Here is a 17,443-nt window from a genome sequence, read left to right as displayed (position 1 = left end):
AGGAGCTGCTGCACTCAGTGATGGAGGGATGAATGGAAGAAGCTGTTGCACTCAGTGATGGAGGGATGAATGGAAGAAGCTGCTGCACTCAGTGATGGAGGAATGAATGGAAGAAGCTGTTGCACTCAGTGATGGAGGGATGAATGGAAGAAGCTGCTGCACTCAGTGATGGAGGATGAATGGAAGAAGCTGCTGCACTCAGTGATGGAGGGATGAATGGAAGAAGCTGTTGCACTCAGTGATGGAGGGATGAATGGAAGAAGCTGCTGCACTCAGTGATGGAGGGATGAATGGAAGAAGCTGTTGCACTCAGTGATGGAGGGATGAATGGAAGAAGCTGCTGCACTCAGTGATGGGGGATGAATGGAAGAAGCTGCTGAACTCAGTGATGGAGGGATGAATGGAAGGAGCTGCTGCACTCAGTGATGGAGGGATGAATGGAAGGAGCTGCTGCACTCAGTGATGGAGGATGAATGGAAGAAGCTGCTGAACTCAGTGATGGAGGGATGAATGGAAGGAGCTGCTACACTCAGTGATGGAGGGATGAATGGAAGAAGCTGCTGCACTCAGTGATGGAGGGATGAATGGAAGAAGGTGCTGCACTCAGTGATGGAGGGATGAATGGAAGGAGCTGCTGCACTCAGTGATGGAGGATGAATGGAAGAAGCTGCTGCACTCAGTGATGGAGGGATGAATGGAAGGAGCTGCTACACTCAGTGATGGAGGGATGAATGGAAGAAGCTGCTGCACTCAGTGATGGAGGGATGAATGGAAGAAGGTGCTGCACTCAGTGATGGAGGGATGAATGGAAGGAGCTGCTGCACTCAGTGATGGAGGGATGAATGGAAGGAGCTGCTGCACTCAGTGATGGAGGGATGAATATAAGAAGCTGCTGCACTCAGTGATGGGGGATGAATGGAAGGAGCTGCTACACTCAGTGATGGAGGGATGAATGGAAGAAGCTGCTGCACTCAGTGATGGAGGATGAATGGAAGGAGCTGCTACACTCAGTGATGGGGATGAATGGAAGAAGCTGCTGCACTCAGTGATGGAGGGATGAATGGAAGAAGCTGCTGAACTCAGTGATGGGGATGAATAGAAGGAGCTGCTACACTCAGTGATGGAGGGATGAATGGAAGAAGCTGCTGCACTCAGTGATGGAGGATGAATGGAAGGAGCTGCTACACTCAGTGATGGGGATGAATGGAAGAAGCTGCTGCACTCAGTGATGGAGGGATGAATGGAAGAAGCTGCTGAACTCAGTGATGGGGATGAATAGAAGGAGCTGCTACACTCAGTGATGGAGGGATGAATGGAAGAAGCTGCTGCACTCAGTGATGGAGGATGAATGGAAGGAGCTGCTACACTCAGTGATGGGGATGAATGGAAGAAGCTGCTGCACTCAGTGATGGAGGGATGAATGGAAGAAGCTGCTGCACTCAGTGATGGAGGGATGAATGGAAGAAGGTGCTGCACTCAGTGATGGAGGGATGAATGGAAGGAGCTGCTGCACTCAGTGATGGAGGGATGAATGGAAGGAGCTGCTGCACTCAGTGATGGAGGGATGAATGGAAGGAGCTGCTGCACTCAGTGATGGAGGGATGAATGGAAGGAGCTGCTACACTCAGTGATGGGGATGAATGGAAGGAGCTGCTGCACTCGGTGATGGGGGATGAATGGAAGAAGCTGCTGCACTCAGTGATGGAGGGATGAATGGAAGAAGCTGCTGCACTCAGTGATGGAGGGATGAATGGAAGAAGCTGCTGCACTCAGTGATGGAGGATGAATGGAAGGAGCTGCTGCACTCAGTGATGGAGGGATGAATGGAAGAAGCTGCTGCACTCAGTGATGGAGGGATGAATGGAAGAAGCTGCTGCACTCAGTGATGGAGGGATGAATGGAAGAAGCTGCTGCACTCAGTGATGGAGGATGAATGGAAGAAGCTGCTGCACTCAGTGATGGAGGATGAATGGAAGAAGCTGCTGAACTCAGTGATGGGGATGAATGGAAGGAGCTGCTGCACTCAGTGATGGAGGGATGAATGGAAGGAGCTGCTGCACTCAGTGATGGAGGGATGAATGGAAGGAGCTGCTACACTCAGTGATGGGGATGAATAGAAGGAGCTGCTGCACTCAGTGATGGAGGGATGAATGGAAGAAGCTGCTGCACTCAGTGATGGAGGGATGAATGGAAGGAGCTGCTGCACTCAGTGATGGAGGGATGAATGGAAGGAGCTGCTACACTCAGTGATGGGGATGAATAGAAGGAGCTGCTGCACTCAGTGATGGAGGGATGAATGGAAGGAGCTGCTGCACTCAGTGATGGAGGGATGAATGGAAGGAGCTGCTACACTCAGTGATGGGGATGAATAGAAGGAGCTGCTGCACTCAGTGATGGAGGGATGAATGGAAGAAGCTGCTGCACTCAGTGATGGGGGATGAATGGAAGAAGCTGCTGCACTCAGTGATGGAGGGATGAATGGAAGAAGCTGCTGCACTCAGTGATGGGGGATGAATGGAAGGAGCTGCTGCACTCAGTGATGGAGGGATGAATGGAAGGAGCTGCTACACTCAGTGATGGGGATGAATAGAAGGAGCTGCTGCACTCAGTGATGGGGATGAATAGAAGGAGCTGCTGCACTCGGTGATGGAGGGATGTGAAGCGATGGCCGGGGAACCACCACGGTGCAGGAAGACTACTGTACACAAGATGAGGTGCAAACAACAAAGGATAGATTTATTGGGAGACAGGGAATGGAAGGGACAAGGAAGGTGCAAACAGGGGTTTACAATAACAAAAGATAATGCACAGGAGTTATCTTGTCTGTAAAATAGCACGGTGCTTCAACAATTAGAAACTCAGAATCTGTCTTACAAGCAACTTTACACAATAAAACAAATATCGATGCTACTCTGCATATAACCTCCCTGGCTTTTACTACGCAGGCCACACGGCTACCGTGCTCTAACTACTGAAGCCTGCACTAGGCCCTAACAGGTGCACCATACAGGAACAAACTCACAGTGATGTTGGGGACACAGGTCCAGTCCCAGGGGGCCCCCAAAGTCCAAAACGGTGGTGCGCACAGATTCCTGTCAGCCCTGCAAAGCGTGGTCTTCTCCTTGCTTCTGGATCCTAGGGATGCTCCTGGAAACTGTAAGTCCCCTTCTCAGTATCTTTGTGGCTTCACAAACTAGCACAGAACAGCCACCTTTGCTGTAACCGGGAAAGTCTATTTCACAAACGCAGTTCGTCTCAAGCTGTGTAATCTTTCTTGCAGCCAACAACTCTTCCTTGCAGCCAGAACAGCACAAAGTTCTCTCAGTTCTCTCTGAAACTTTCCCTCCACACGCTGCTTCAGCTCCACCCCTGCACACAGCACCGACCAGTTCATAACAAACATAAGAGCAGGGGAGAAAAGCAGAACATACCATCACACCAGACAAGGGGATGCAGCCTCTTAAAGTGACAGCGTGTTTCTTATTGTCCATAACAGCACCGCCCTCTTACATGCCTCTCTTCTTAATGATGGTCGTCCTCGGCCATCACAGCATCAGGGTAAAAGTGTAATGGAGGAGGCAACAAAGGTGTAAAAACAGAGCACACTGTTCTACATATCGGACTGGTGGAACCCCTGCATTAGACCTCTGGGATCTCCGAAGCTCTTGGCTGTCAGGCAATGCTTGACTATCTTCCAGAGGAACACTTGTTGCAGGGGACATTGTGCGCTCTTGTTTGGTCTCATCCTCGCATGGCGGTACTGGTACATCCATGGGATTACCGTCTCTGGGCGGCTGAGGACCCGCTACTGTGTCAGGGACGGTCCAGAACTCATCATCGATTTGGTCATCAGGCATGACAGATTCAGGAAGTGGAGTGGCGCCTTCAGGCGACAATGGCATAGAACAGACTTCAGACCGGCAAGGCCGCAGCATATTTCTGTGAAGTACTCTAGGGGCGGATGCCCCATCTTTAATCTGTACCTTGTAGACAGGGCCGTTAGCATACACTCGCTCGATAACCTTGTACGGCTGTACTTCCCGTCTCTCACTTAGTTTTCCCTTAGGGCGTTTCTCTCTGACCAATACCCGGTCTCCAGGTTGGAGCGGTAACTCTTGAGTCGGTTTGCGGGCCGTATGTTCTTTTTCTTGCAGTTGCTGACCCGCCAATCCCCGTATCATTTGCAAACGTTGCCGATGCTCTTTCACCCATGAAGTGACAGTTCACTCCATCAGCTCCTCTGGCTGTTCTAAATTCAGCTCAATGATCTCTCGTCCAGTTCTTCCAAACAACAGTAGATAGAGGGTATAACCCGTGGTGGAGTGGACCCGATTGTTGTAGGTCCAGACCAATTCTAGCAGATAGTCTGGCCAACACACTTTCTTATCCTCCTCCAATGTTCTCAGCATCTGAAGCAAGGTTCTGTTGAAGCGTTCGCAAGCTCCATTGCCTTGAGGATGGTAAGGGGTGGTCCGGGACCGCTCGATGCCATACATGCGATACAATTCTTCCATCACCTTGCCTTGGAAACATGTGCCTTGGTCGGAGTGGATGCGCTTTGGGCACCCATACACCCGGATGAAGTCTTGACAGATGGCTAGCGCCGCGGATTCCGCAGTCTAGTCTCTAGTCAGAGTGACTACTGCGAACTTAGAGAAATGATCGGTCATCACCAAACAGTATTACAGCCCCTGGGCTGAGTGTCCCACGAGGAGATAGTCGATCATCAAGACTTCTAGCGGTTCATTAGTTTGTATGGTCTGGATGGGTACCCTCTGTTCAGTACTCTTAATGAGGTCACATACTCGACACTGCCGGCAAACCTCTTCCACCACAAGCTCCAACCGGGGGCAATACACATACCGCTGCAACCATTGGTAGGTCTTTGTGGGGCCGAAGTGCGCTCCGAATTCGTGGGCTTCTTTAGCTATTTCTTGAGCCATTCTTCCTGGGATGACCACTTGCCACTTTACTTCCATATCTTTTGGCTGTTGCCTCTTACGATATAGCACTCGCACTTCCAGTCTATCCCACTGGTGTAACACACTCCTCATTTCAGAGTCCAGATCATCTCTCTCTTGTTTGCCAGGCTTCCGCTTTTGCGTTACCCACCATTTCATCTGTCTCAGCCCTTCGTCTTCATCCTGAACGTGTCCCCATTCCTCATTGGTTCTCCCCAGGGACCGGGGTAATGCGCAGGCCTCCCTTCTTGACTGGGCCACAACCATTGGGGGCTTGAACTTATTGAAGTCTGGGGTTTCCTCCTCTTCGAGTTGCTCATCAAGATCCCCCACTGGAGTCTCCACAGGCACTCTTGACAGCCCATCCGCATTTGCGTTTTCGGTAGCAGAGCAATAACGGATGGTAAAGTCGAACTTGGCCAGGCGAGCCATCCACCGTTGTTCTAAGGCCCCCAGTTTAGCATTCTCAAGGTGGGCCAGGGGATTATTGTCTGTTCGAACTTGAATTTTGGTACCTGTCAGGAAGCCTGCAAACTTTTGTCATGGCCCACACCAGGGCCAGGAGCTCTAACCGGAAGGAGCTCTGTTGTGAATTCTGTGGCAGAGTTCACTCCTGTGGTCACAAGTGGTACTTCGGCTGATTCTCTCTGGGAGCTTCCGTTTGTGGAGGAAAGTGGTACTGCAGCTTCTGAGTTTCCTCCCTCAGGTGATCTGGTGAGCTCGTTAGCTGCTTCTCTACTTAACTCCACCTAATGCTTTGATCCATGCTTCCTGTCAATGTTCCAGTGTTGGACTTGTGTATCTCTGGATCATTCCTGTGGCCTGCTGCTCTGCATAGCTAAGTGCTTCTTTGCTATTTGTTGCTATTTTTTCTGTCCAGCTTGTCTATTTGTTTTGCTGGAAGCTCTGGGACGCAAGGGGTGTACCTCCGTGCCGTTAGTTCGGTACGGAGGGTCTTTTTGCCCCCTTTGCGTGGTTTTCTTTAGGGTTTTGTGTAGACCGCAAAGTTATCTTTCCTATCCTCGTTCTGTCTAGAATATCGGGCCTCATTTTGCTGAATCTATTTCATCCCTACATTTGTCTTTTCATCTTACTCACAGTCATTATATGTGGGGGGCTGCCTTTTTCCTTTGGGGTATTTCTCTGAGGCAAGGTAGGCTTATTTTTCTATCTTCAGGCTATTTAGTTTCTCAGGCTGTGCCGAGTTGCATAGGTAGCGTTAGGCGCAATCCACAGCTGCCTCTAGTTGTGTTTGGAGAGGATCAGGGATTGCGGTCTGCAGAGTTCCCACGTCTCAGAGCTCGTTCTATTATTTTGGGTTATTGTCAGATCACTGTATGTGCTCTGATCGCTATGCACATTGTGTTCCTGAATTGCCTATCACAACAGAGCTCTAATTGTGAGGGTTTCTTTCGCTGTCTCGCAGGGACCTGCTAGCATACCCAATAACTCTCTCATGTCCATCCTGTATTTGAGAAAGTACTGCACCGAGTCCATGAAGGCTACCATCGGTGTACAACAGGAACGGTTGATCGAAGTCTGCGTAGGCCAAAATCGGGGCCGAAGTAAGGGCATTCTTTATAGCCTAGAAGGCCTCGTGTTGTCCCTGTTCCCAGGGGATGCGCTGGGTCTTCGGCACTCCAGCGGTCCCCCTCAGCAACTCATTGAGAGGACCTGCCACCTTCGCAAAATCTTTAACAAACCGGCGGTAGTACCCCGCGAGTCCCAGGAAGGCCAGGAGTTCTCTCACTGTTTGAGGGACTGGCCACTTCTGGATAGCAGCCACTTTTTCTGGCGAGGGTAGAACTCCATCTTGTGACACTATGTGGCCTAGGTACTCGATCTCCCTCTTGAAGAGGTGGCATTTTTTTGGCTTCAACTTCAGGTTATGAGCCCGCAGTCTTCCGAGTACCTGTCCAAGCCGGGCAAGGTGGTCTTCGAATGAGGATGAAAACACAATGATGTCATCCAGATAGATCAGGGTAGCCTCGAAATTTAAATCTCCCAAACACTTTTCCATCAGCCGTTGAAAGGTGCCTGGAGCATTGGAGAGCCCGAAGGGCATCTGGTTAAACTCGAACATTCCCATAGGGAGGATGGAGGCGGTTTTCTCTCTGTCTTTCTCTGCCACGGCTACTTGCCAGTATCCGCTTGCTAGGTCCAGGGTGGAGAAGTACTTGGCTTTCCCCAATGCTGTCAAGGATTCCTCGATGCGGGGCAACGGATACGAGTCTCGAACAGTGCAGGCATTGAGTTTCCTGTAATCTACACAGAACCGGATGGTCCCATCCTTTTTCTTGACGAGCACCACCGGGGCTGCCCAAGGGCTCTGACTACTCTGCACCACTCCTGAATCCAGCATCTGCCTAAGTAATGTTTTCACCTCTTGGTACATCTTGGGCGGGATCTGCCGGTATCGTTCTCGAATTGGACGAGCTTCCCCAGTCGGGATCTCATGCGTGATGGCTTCAGTACAGCCGAAATCTTCAGCGTGACGGGCGAATGCGGCCTGATTTTCCCACAGCATAGTTTCTATTGCTTGCACACGCTCAGGGCCCATAGCCTTCACATCCACTTCCATTTGCTCAAGGATGACCCGTCCACTCCACTCTGGAGATGGTATCTCTTCATCTCCCGCAACAACTGCTAGGGTCCACCCCACGCCTTCTTTCGGTGATAAAGACATCTCCTTCTGACTCACCACTTCACCCTTATGTAGGTACACCAGGGCCAGATCTGTCCCTCGTAGCAAGGTGACCTCCTGGGGCTCACATTCAAAGCTCTTATGGGGACATGTCCTCGCTGGACCACAGCTATCGTACGAGCTATCATGACTTCTTGATCCACTCCTCCGCCTACCACAGGCTGAACAACCACTTCCAACCCATCAAGGTTGCGGTGAGTCCCCACTGGAAGGTATACTATAGTTTCTCGCTCGGGAGGTAGGATTACAGGTTCTTTACCAGGAGCCCGGATGACCCCAACCGTCTGTGGGACGCAGAAGAGTGTGTCATCTTATCAGACGCGGATCAGTCGTTGAAGGGCTTCTTGAGTAGGCTTATGTGGAGTAGCCTTCTTCCAATATCCAGGTCCCCGTTTGGTAAACATATTCTGATCGAGTTCACGTAGGATATTCATTCCCAGTACTACAGGCACATCTTTCTTGACAGGCTCAGGGACTAGCAGGATCCCTTTTCTTCCAACTTCTTGCCCACAGATTCGAATATTCATCCACGCGACCCCTGTGACCAGAATCGGTTGTTGGTTGGCAGCAAACAAGTGAATCAATGTCTCTTTTTCTGGCTTGGCCAGGTTCTGGAAATGCTGCTTGAAGTACGCTTCTGGCATCGTTGTCACTTGTGACCCGGTATCTACCAGGCAATCTACCAGAACTCCTTCAAATTCAGCACGTAGGATGGGGCTCCCAGCGATCAAGTGTTCATTATAATATGGAGCGGCCTCTCTTCTCGCCTCCCCTGCAGAGTGCCGCACTACTGCGGGGGTTGGTAGTTTAACAGCGGCTTCCACTGGCCTTGAGTATAGTTCCGACAGTCTCTGGCAAGGTGCCCCCATCCTCCACACTCCCAGCATTGAATGCCTCCTCTTCGCCGAGGGGTACTTCGAGCCTGTCCTCATGCCGCCGATGCCTGACGGGAGGGGGCTTGTTCCCACTGATCCCTTGTCGATCGGGCTGAAGAATGGTTTCATGAGTATGGTGGGTCAGTCTCTTGTAGTTCCCCCACTCTTCGCTCCATCTGGGTCAGTTTCTCTTGCACGTTAACAAGGGACTGCTGCAAGTCTTGCACTACCTGGACCAGCACCTCTTGATGGTTTGGGACCCCTTTGGAATTGGCGCCCTGGACACGCATCACTCCAGACGCATAGCTTTCTTCTTTACTTCGGGCCACTGCTTCCACCAGAACTTGACGAAACGTAAGGGCTGGATCTGCCCGGACCCGTTCTGACAGTGCTCGCCTCAAGGATGTGCTGTGTAGTCCCAGAATGAATTGCTCCCGGAGTATCTGGTCTTTAGAGCCCATGCCGCCAAATCCATCCGCCTCCTTTCTCTGCACCTCTTCAAACACTTCTTGCAGTGCTGTTGCATACTGAGAAATTCCTTCTTCCCGCTGCAGCCTAGAGAAAAATTTGGCGTGAAGATGTCCGGCGCTAGCAGTCTCGCCGTAGATCTCTTCCAGGAACTTCACTAGCTCCTTCAGGGTACTGCGGGTGAGTTCTGGTTGTAGGCAGACGTTTCTACGGGCTTCTCCCTCTAGGGCAGTTAAAGCAATGTCTGCTTCAAGGTCTGGGCTGATGTTATAAATCTTCAGGGTGCATTGCAGCCGGGACACCCAGTCGGACAGTGGCATATTCTTGCCGTCAAACTTTGGTAGCACACTAAATATGGTGCCCATAGGGAGTGTCCTTGCAGGGGTTCCACCAATGCCCACAGCATCCCAATTAATGTTAGCATTCCCGCCATTGTTGTCTGCTGCCTCCATCTTGATGACAGTACCCTGCTTACAGTGCCACTTGAAGCGATGGCCGGGGGACCACCACGGTGCAGGAAGACTACCTAACAGGTGCACCATACAGGAACAAACTCACGGTGATGTTGGGGACACAGGTCCAGTCCCAGGGGGTCCCCGAAGTCCAAAACGGTGGTGCGCACGGATTCCTGTCAGCTCTGCAAAGCGTGGTCTTCTCCTTGCTTCTGGATCCTAGGGATGCTTCTGGAAACTGTAAGTCCCCTTCTCAGTATCTTTGTGGCTTCACAAACTAGCACAGAACAGCCACCCTTTGCTGTAACCGGGAAAGTCTATTTCACAAACGCAGTTCGTCTCAAGCTGTGTAATCTTTCTTGCAGCCAACAACTCTTCCTTGCAGACAGAACAGCACAAAGTTCTCTCTGAAACTTTCCCTCCACACGCTGCTTCAGCTCCACCCCCTGCACACAGCACCGACCATTTCATAACAAACATAAGAGCAGGGGAGAAAAGCAGAACATGGAGGATGAATGCAAGAAGCTGCTGCACTCAGTGATGGGGGATGAATGGAAGAAGCTGCTGCACTCAGTGATGGAGGATGAATGGAAGAAGCTGTTGTACTCAGTGATGGAGGATGAATGGAAGGAGCTGCTGTACTCAGTGATGGAGGATGAATGGAATAAGCTGCTGCACTCAGTGATGGAGGATGAATGGAAGAAGCTGTTGCACTCAGTGATGGAGGGATGAATGGAAGAAGCTGCTGCACTCAGTGATGGAGGGATGAATGGAAGAAGCTGTTGTACTCAGTGATGGAGGATGAATGGAAGGAGCTGCTGTACTCAGTGATGGAGGATGAATGGAATAAGCTGCTGCACTCAGTGATGGAGGATGAATGGAAGAAGCTGTTGTACTCAGTGATGGAGGATGAATGGAAGGAGCTGCTGTACTCAGTGATGGAGGATGAATGGAATAAGCTGCTGCACTCAGTGATGGAGGATGAATGGAAGAAGCTGCTGCACTCAGTGATGGAGGATGAATGGAAGAAGCTGCTGCACTCAGTGATGGAGGGATGAATGGAAGAAGCTGCTGCACTCAGTGATGGAGGGATGAATGGAAGAAGCTGCTGTACTCAGTGATGGAGGATGAATGGAATAAGCTGCTGCACTCAGTGATGGAGGATGAATGGAAGAAGCTGCTACACTCAGTGATGGAGGATGAATGGAAGGAGCTGCTGTACTCAGTGATGGAGGATGAATGGAATAAGCTGCTGCACTCAGTGATGGAGGATGAATGGAAGAAGCTGCTGCACTCAGTGATGGAGGATGAATGGAAGAAGCTGCTGCACTCAGTGATGGAGGGATGAATGGAAGAAGCTGCTGCACTCAGTGATGGAGGGATGAATGGAAGGAGCTGCTGTACTCAGTGATGGAGGATGAATGGAATAAGCTGCTGCACTCAGTGATGGAGGATGAATGGAAGAAGCTGCTGCACTCAGTGATGGAGGGATGAATGGAAGAAGCTGCTGCACTCAGTGATGGGGGATGAATGGAAGAAGTTGCTGCACTCAGTGATGGAGGATGAATGGAAGAAGCTGCTGCACTCAGTGATGGAGGATGAATGGAATAAGCTGCTGCACTCAGTGATGGAGGATGAATGGAAGAAGCTGCTGCACTCAGTGATGGAGGGATGAATGGAAGAAGCTGCTGCACTCAGTGATGGAGGATGAATGGAATAAGCTGCTGCACTCAGTGATGGAGGATGAATGGAAGAAGCTGCTGCACTCAGTGATGGAGGGATGAATGGAAGAAGCTGCTGCACTCAGTGATGGAGGGATGAATGGAAGAAGCTGCTGCACTCAGTGATGGAGGATGAATGGAATAAGCTGCTGCACTCAGTGATGGAGGATGAATGGAAGAAGCTGCTGCACTCAGTGATGGAGGGATGAATGGAAGAAGCTGCTGCACTCAGTGATGGAGGGATGAATGGAAGAAGCTGCTGCATTCAGTGATGGGGGATGAATGGAAGAAGCTGCTGCACTCAGTGATGGAGGGATGAATGGAAGAAGCTGCTGCACTCAGTGATGGAGGGATGAATGGAAGAAGCTGCTGCACTCAGTGATGGAGGGATGAATGGAAGAAGCTGCTGCACTCGGTGATGGAGGGATGAATGGAAGAAGCTACTGCACTCAGTGATGGAGGATGAATGGAAGAAGCTACTGCACTCAGTGATGGAGGATGAATGGAAGAAGCTGCTGCACTCAGTGATGGAGGATGAATGGAAGAAGCTGCTACACTCAGTGATGGAGGATGAATGGAATAAGCTGCTGCACTCAGTGTTGGAGGATGAATGGAATAAGCTGCTGCACTCAGTGATGGAGGATGAATGGAAGAAGCTGCTGCACTCAGTGATGGAGGGATGAATGGAAGAAGCTGCTGCACTCAGTGATGGAGGGATGAATGGAAGAAGCTGCTGCACTCAGTGATGGAGGGATGAATGGAAGAAGCTGCTGCACTTAGTGATGGAGGATGAATGGAAGAAGCTGCTGCACTCAGTGATGGAGGGATGAATGGAAGAAGCTGCTGCACTCAGTGATGGAGGGATGAATGGAAGAAGCTGCTGCACTCAGTGATGGAGGGATGAATGGAAGAAGCTGCTGCACTTAGTGATGGAGGGATGAATGGAAGAAGCTGCTGAACTCAGTGATGGAGGGATGAATGGAAGAAGCTGCTGCACTCAGTGATGGAGGGATGAATGGAAGAAGCTGCTGCACTCAGTGATGGAGGGATGAATGGAAGAAGCTGCTGCACTCAGTGATGGAGGGATGAATGGAAGAAGCTGCTGCACTTAGTGATGGAGGGATGAATGGAAGAAGCTGCTGAACTCAGTGATGGAGGGATGAATGGAAGAAGCTGCTGCACTCAGTGATGGAGGATGAATGGAAGAAGCTGCTGCACTCAGTGATGGAGGGATGAATGGAAGAAGCTGCTGCACTCAGTGATGGAGGGATGAATGGAAGAAGCTGCTGCACTTAGTGATGGAGGATGAATGGAAGAAGGTGCTGAACTCAGTGATGGAGGGATGAATGGAAGAAGCTGCTGCACTCAGTGATGGAGGGATGAATGGAAGAAGGTGCTGAACTCAGTGATGGAGGGATGAATGGAAGAAGCTGCTGCACTCAGTGTTGGAGGATGAATGGAAGAAGCTGCTGTACTCAGTGATGGAGGGATGAATGGAAGAAGCTGCTGCACTCAGTGATGGAGGATGAATGGAAGAAGCTGCTGCACTCAGTGATGGACGGATGAATGGAAGAAGCTGCTGCACTCAGTCATGGAGGATGAATGGAAGAAGCTGCTGCACTCAGTGATGGAGGATGAATGGAAGAAGCTGCTGCACTCAGTGATGGAGGGATGAATAGAAGAAGCTGCTGCACTTAGTGATGGAGGGATGAATGGAAGAAGCTGCTGCACTTAGTGATGGAGGGATGAATGGAAGAAGCTGCTGCACTCAGTGATGGAGGGATGAATGGAAGAAGCTGCTGCACTCAGTGATGGGGGATGAATGGAAGAAGCTGCTGCACTCAGTGATGGAGGATGAATGGAAGAAGCTGCTGCACTTAGTGATGGAGGGATGAATGGAAGAAGCTGCTGCACTCAGTGATGGAGGGATGAATGGAAGAAGCTGCTGCACTCAGTGATGGAGGGATGAATGGAAGAAGCTGCTGCACTCAGTGATGGAGGGATGAATGGAAGAAGCTGCTGCACTCAGTGATGGAGGGATGAATGGAAGAAACTGCTGCACTCAGTGATGGAGGGATGAATGGAAGAAGCTGCTGCACTCAGTGATGGAGGATGAATGGAAGAAGCTGCTGCACTCAGTGATGGAGGGATGAATGGAAGAAGCTGCTGCACTCAGTGATGGAGGGATGAATGGAAGAAGCTGCTGCACTCAGTGATGGAGGGATGAATGGAAGAAGGTGCTGCACTCAGTGATGGAGGATGAATGGAAGAAGCTGCTGCACTCAGTGATGGAGGGATGAATGGAAGCTGCTGCACTCAGTGATGGAGGGATGAATGGAAGAAGCTGCTGCACTCAGTGATGGAGGGATGAATGGAAGAAGGTGCTGCACTCAGTGATGGAGGATGAATGGAAGAAGCTGCTGCACTCAGTGATGGAGGGATGAATAGAAGAAGCTGCTGCACCCAGTGATGGAGGATGAATGGAAGAAGCTGCTGCACTCAGTGATGGAGGGATGAATGGAAGAAGCTGCTGCACTCAGTGATGGAGGGATGAATGGAAGAAGCTGCTGCACTCAGTGATGGAGGGATGAATGGAAGAAGCTGCTGCACTCAGTGATGGAGGGATGAATGGAAGAAGCTGCTGCACTCAGTGATGGAGGGATGAATGGAAGAAGGTGCTGCACTCAGTGATGGAGGATGAATGGAAGAAGCTGCTGCACTCAGTGATGGAGGGATGAATGGAAGAAGCTGCTGCACTCAGTGATGGAGGGATGAATGGAAGAAGATGCTGCACTCAGTGATGGAGGGATGAATGGAAGAAGCTGCTGCACTCAGTGATGGAGGGATGAATGGAAGAAGCTGCTGCACTCAGTGATGGAGGGATGAATGGAAGAAGCTGCTGCACTCAGTGATGGAGGGATGAATGGAAGAAACTGCTGCACTCAGTGATGGAGGGATGAATGGAAGAAGCTGCTGCACTCAGTGATGGAGGGATGAATGGAAGAAGCTGCTGCACTCAGTGATGGAGGGATGAATGGAAGAAACTGCTGCACTCAGTGTTGGAGGGATGAATGGAAGAAGCTGCTGCACTCAGTGATGGGGGATGAATGGAAGAAACTGCTGCACTCAGTGATGGAGGGATGAATGGAAGAAGCTGCTGCACTCAGTGATGGAGGGATGAATGGAAGAAGCTGCTGCACTCAGTGATGGGGGATGAATGGAAGAAACTGCTGCACTCAGTGATGGAGGGATGAATGGAAGAAACTGCTGCACTCAGTGATGGAGGGATGAATGGAAGAAGCTGCTGCACTCAGTGATGGAGGGATGAATGGAAGAAGCTGCTGCACTCAGTGATGGAGGGATGAATGGAAGAAACTGCTGCACTCAGTGATGGAGGGATGAATGGAAGAAGCTGCTGCACTCAGTGATGGAGGGATGAATGGAAGAAGCTGCTGCACTCAGTGATGGAGGGATGAATGGAAGAAACTGCTGCACTCAGTGATGGAGGGATGAATGGAAGAAGCTGCTGCAGTGATGGAGGGATGAATGGAAGAAGCTGCTGCACTCAGTGATGGAGGATGAATGGAAGAAGCTGCTGCACTCAGTGATGGAGGGATGAATGGAAGAAGCTGCTGAACTCAATGATGGAGGGATGAATGGAAGAAACTGCTGCACTCAGTGATGGGGATGAATGGAAGAAGCTGCTGCACTCAGTGATGGAGGATGAATGGAAGAAGCTGCTGCACTCAGTGATGGAGGGATGAATGGAAGAAGCTGCTGCACTCAGTGATGGAGGGATGAATGGAAGAAGCTGCTGAACTCAGTGATGGAGGATGAATGGAAGAAGCTGCTGCACTCAGTGATGGAGGGATGAATGGAAGAAGCTGCTGAACTCAATGATGGAGGATGAATGGAAGAAGCTGCTGAACTCAATGATGGAGGGATGAATGGAAGAAGCTGCTGAACTCAGTGATGGAGGATGAATGGAAGAAGCTGCTGCACTCAGTGATGGAGGGATGAATGGAAGAAGCTGCTGCACTCAGTGATGGAGGGATGAATGGAAGAAGCTGCTGCACTCAGTGATGGAGGGATGAATGGAAGAAGCTGCTGCACTCAGTGATGGAGGATGAATGGAAGAAGCTGCTGCACTCAGTGATGGAGGATGAATGGAAGAAGCTGCTGCACTCAGTGATGGAGGGATGAATGGAAGAAGCTGCGGCACTCAGTGATGGAGGGATGAATCGAAGAAGCTGCTGCACTCAGTGATGGAGGATGAATGGAAGAAGGTGCTGCTCTCAGTGATGGAGGATGAATGGAAGAAGCTGCTGCACTCAGTGATGGAGGGATGAATGGAAGAAGCTGCTGCACTCAGTGATGGAGGGATGAATGGAAGAATCTGCTGCATTCAGTGATGGAGGATGAATGGAAGAAGCTGCTGCTCTCAGTGATGGAGGATGAATGGAAGAAGCTGCTGCACTCAGTGATGGAGGATGAATGGAAGAAGCTGCTGCACTCAGTGATGGAGGGATGAATGGAAGAAGCTGCGGCACTCAGTGATGGAGGGATGAATCGAAGAAGCTGCTGCACTCAGTGATGGAGGATGAATGGAAGAAGGTGCTGCTCTCAGTGATGGAGGATGAATGGAAGAAGCTGCTGCACTCAGTGATGGAGGATGAATGGAAGAAGCTGCTGCTCTCAGTGATGGAGGATGAATGGAAGAAGCTGCTGCACTCAGTGATGGAGGATGAATGGAAGAAGCTGCTGCACTCAGTGATGGGGGATGAATGGAGGAAGCTGCTGCACTCAGTGATGGAGGGATGAATGGAAGTAGCTGCTGCACTCAGTGATGGAGGATGAATGGAAGAAGCTGCTGCACTCAGTGATGGAGGGATGAATGGAAGAAGCTGCTGCACTCAGTGATGGAGGGATGAATGGAAGAAGCTGCTGCACTCAGTGATGGAGGGATGAATGGAAGAATCTGCTGCATTCAGTGATGGAGGATGAATGGAAGAAGCTGCTGCTCTCAGTGATGGAGGATGAATGGAAGAAGCTGCTGCACTCAGTGATGGAGGGATGAATGGAAGAAGCTGCTGCACTCAGTGATGGAGGAAGGAATCTTCTGTGCTTAGTGATGGAAGGAAAGATGGAAGATATTGCGCTCTTTGATGAAGACTTCTCTTACCTTCTGGATGTTGTTTTTTTCCCCCCTGGAGGGATCTCCGCTGTTCAAGTTCTGTGGGGAAAGGTTATAACTGATTGTGGAAGCAGCATTCTGAATGGCCGTTTCTGGCTACAGATGATGACTGCAGCTCCAGCCAACAATATGCAGATTTACCTGCACTATTATAAGCAACAGACCTATGTCCAGTTTTGCTAATCAATTAGTCAAATGGTCAAGTCTAGTGATGAGCAAACCCCTGGATTTTCGGACGAACATCTAGAAATAAATTTGGTTCGGGAACCCGAACGGTAACCAAAACCGAACCTATTCAGATGAATGGGGTCTTGGACATCTGTTGTTTTCCATGCTGATATCTGCTTGACAACATGGCAAACACAGCCTCTAATCAGCTGTATGTTTATTACCGCCGGTCAGAGAGCTACAGTTCAAACACTAAGATAACAGCATGAGCTAGCAGCTGTGTTTGGCAGTAAAAGGTTTACCACAGGTCACAGGTATCAACTGATGAGAGAGTACTACTCTGATCAGCCTACGCCAGCTGTCACTATAAACAGCAAGAGCAGGTGCCGCAGATGGGAGTATTCATCAGCAGGTGCATGTGCTGTAAATAAAAATATTTAAAAGAAAAAGATGTGGGGTCTCATCTATTTTTGATAACCAGTGCAGGCAAAACTGAGAGCTGTGAGCTGCAACCGTCAGCTGTCAGCTTGGGAGGGTGAGGTGCTGTGAGCGCAGCTTCAGTGACTAGCTGTGATGTCATCGAATTTACTGCAGCGCCCCAGGGTCCTGGTCGTTGCAGTAATACCATTCTCCTCTAGGGGGGAGTGATGTTACGTTTGAAGGCAATAAAGGAGATCTCTTCACCAGGTAAACACAATGCATGCAACATGTTCACACTCCAGACCAGAAGGGGGAGCTCTAAGCCTGTTTAATGTGAATTCTCCTATAGAAGCATCCTGATCTGGAGGGAAAGGGAGTTCAGAGTTGAGTTCCTGTCAGGGAGACAGGGGGAGAGGAAGCATAGGAGCTCTGTGGCATGAAGTGCTGCAGCTCCCAGGAAAGAGACATAGAAAGCAGAAC

The 17,443-nt window shown here is 50.4% G+C and overlaps 1 protein-coding gene across 2 annotated transcripts in view; it reads right to left on the bottom strand.

Moving 5' to 3' along the window:
• LOC138657569 (uncharacterized) overlaps positions 1–17,443 on the bottom strand; it is a 191,216-nt gene that overhangs the window by 29,132 nt on the left and 144,641 nt on the right. For both annotated transcript variants that reach the window (XM_069745333.1, XM_069745332.1), the window contains exon 7: positions 16,364–16,414. In XM_069745333.1, the coding sequence (XP_069601434.1) occupies positions 16,364–16,414 (51 nt within the window). The remainder of the gene's footprint in view (positions 1–16,363; positions 16,415–17,443) is intronic.

Source organism: Ranitomeya imitator, chromosome 1 (assembly GCF_032444005.1).
Source record: "Ranitomeya imitator isolate aRanImi1 chromosome 1, aRanImi1.pri, whole genome shotgun sequence".
Lineage (NCBI taxonomy): Eukaryota > Metazoa > Chordata > Amphibia > Anura > Dendrobatidae > Ranitomeya > Ranitomeya imitator.
This window is presented reverse-complemented; position numbering and strand designations above follow the sequence as displayed.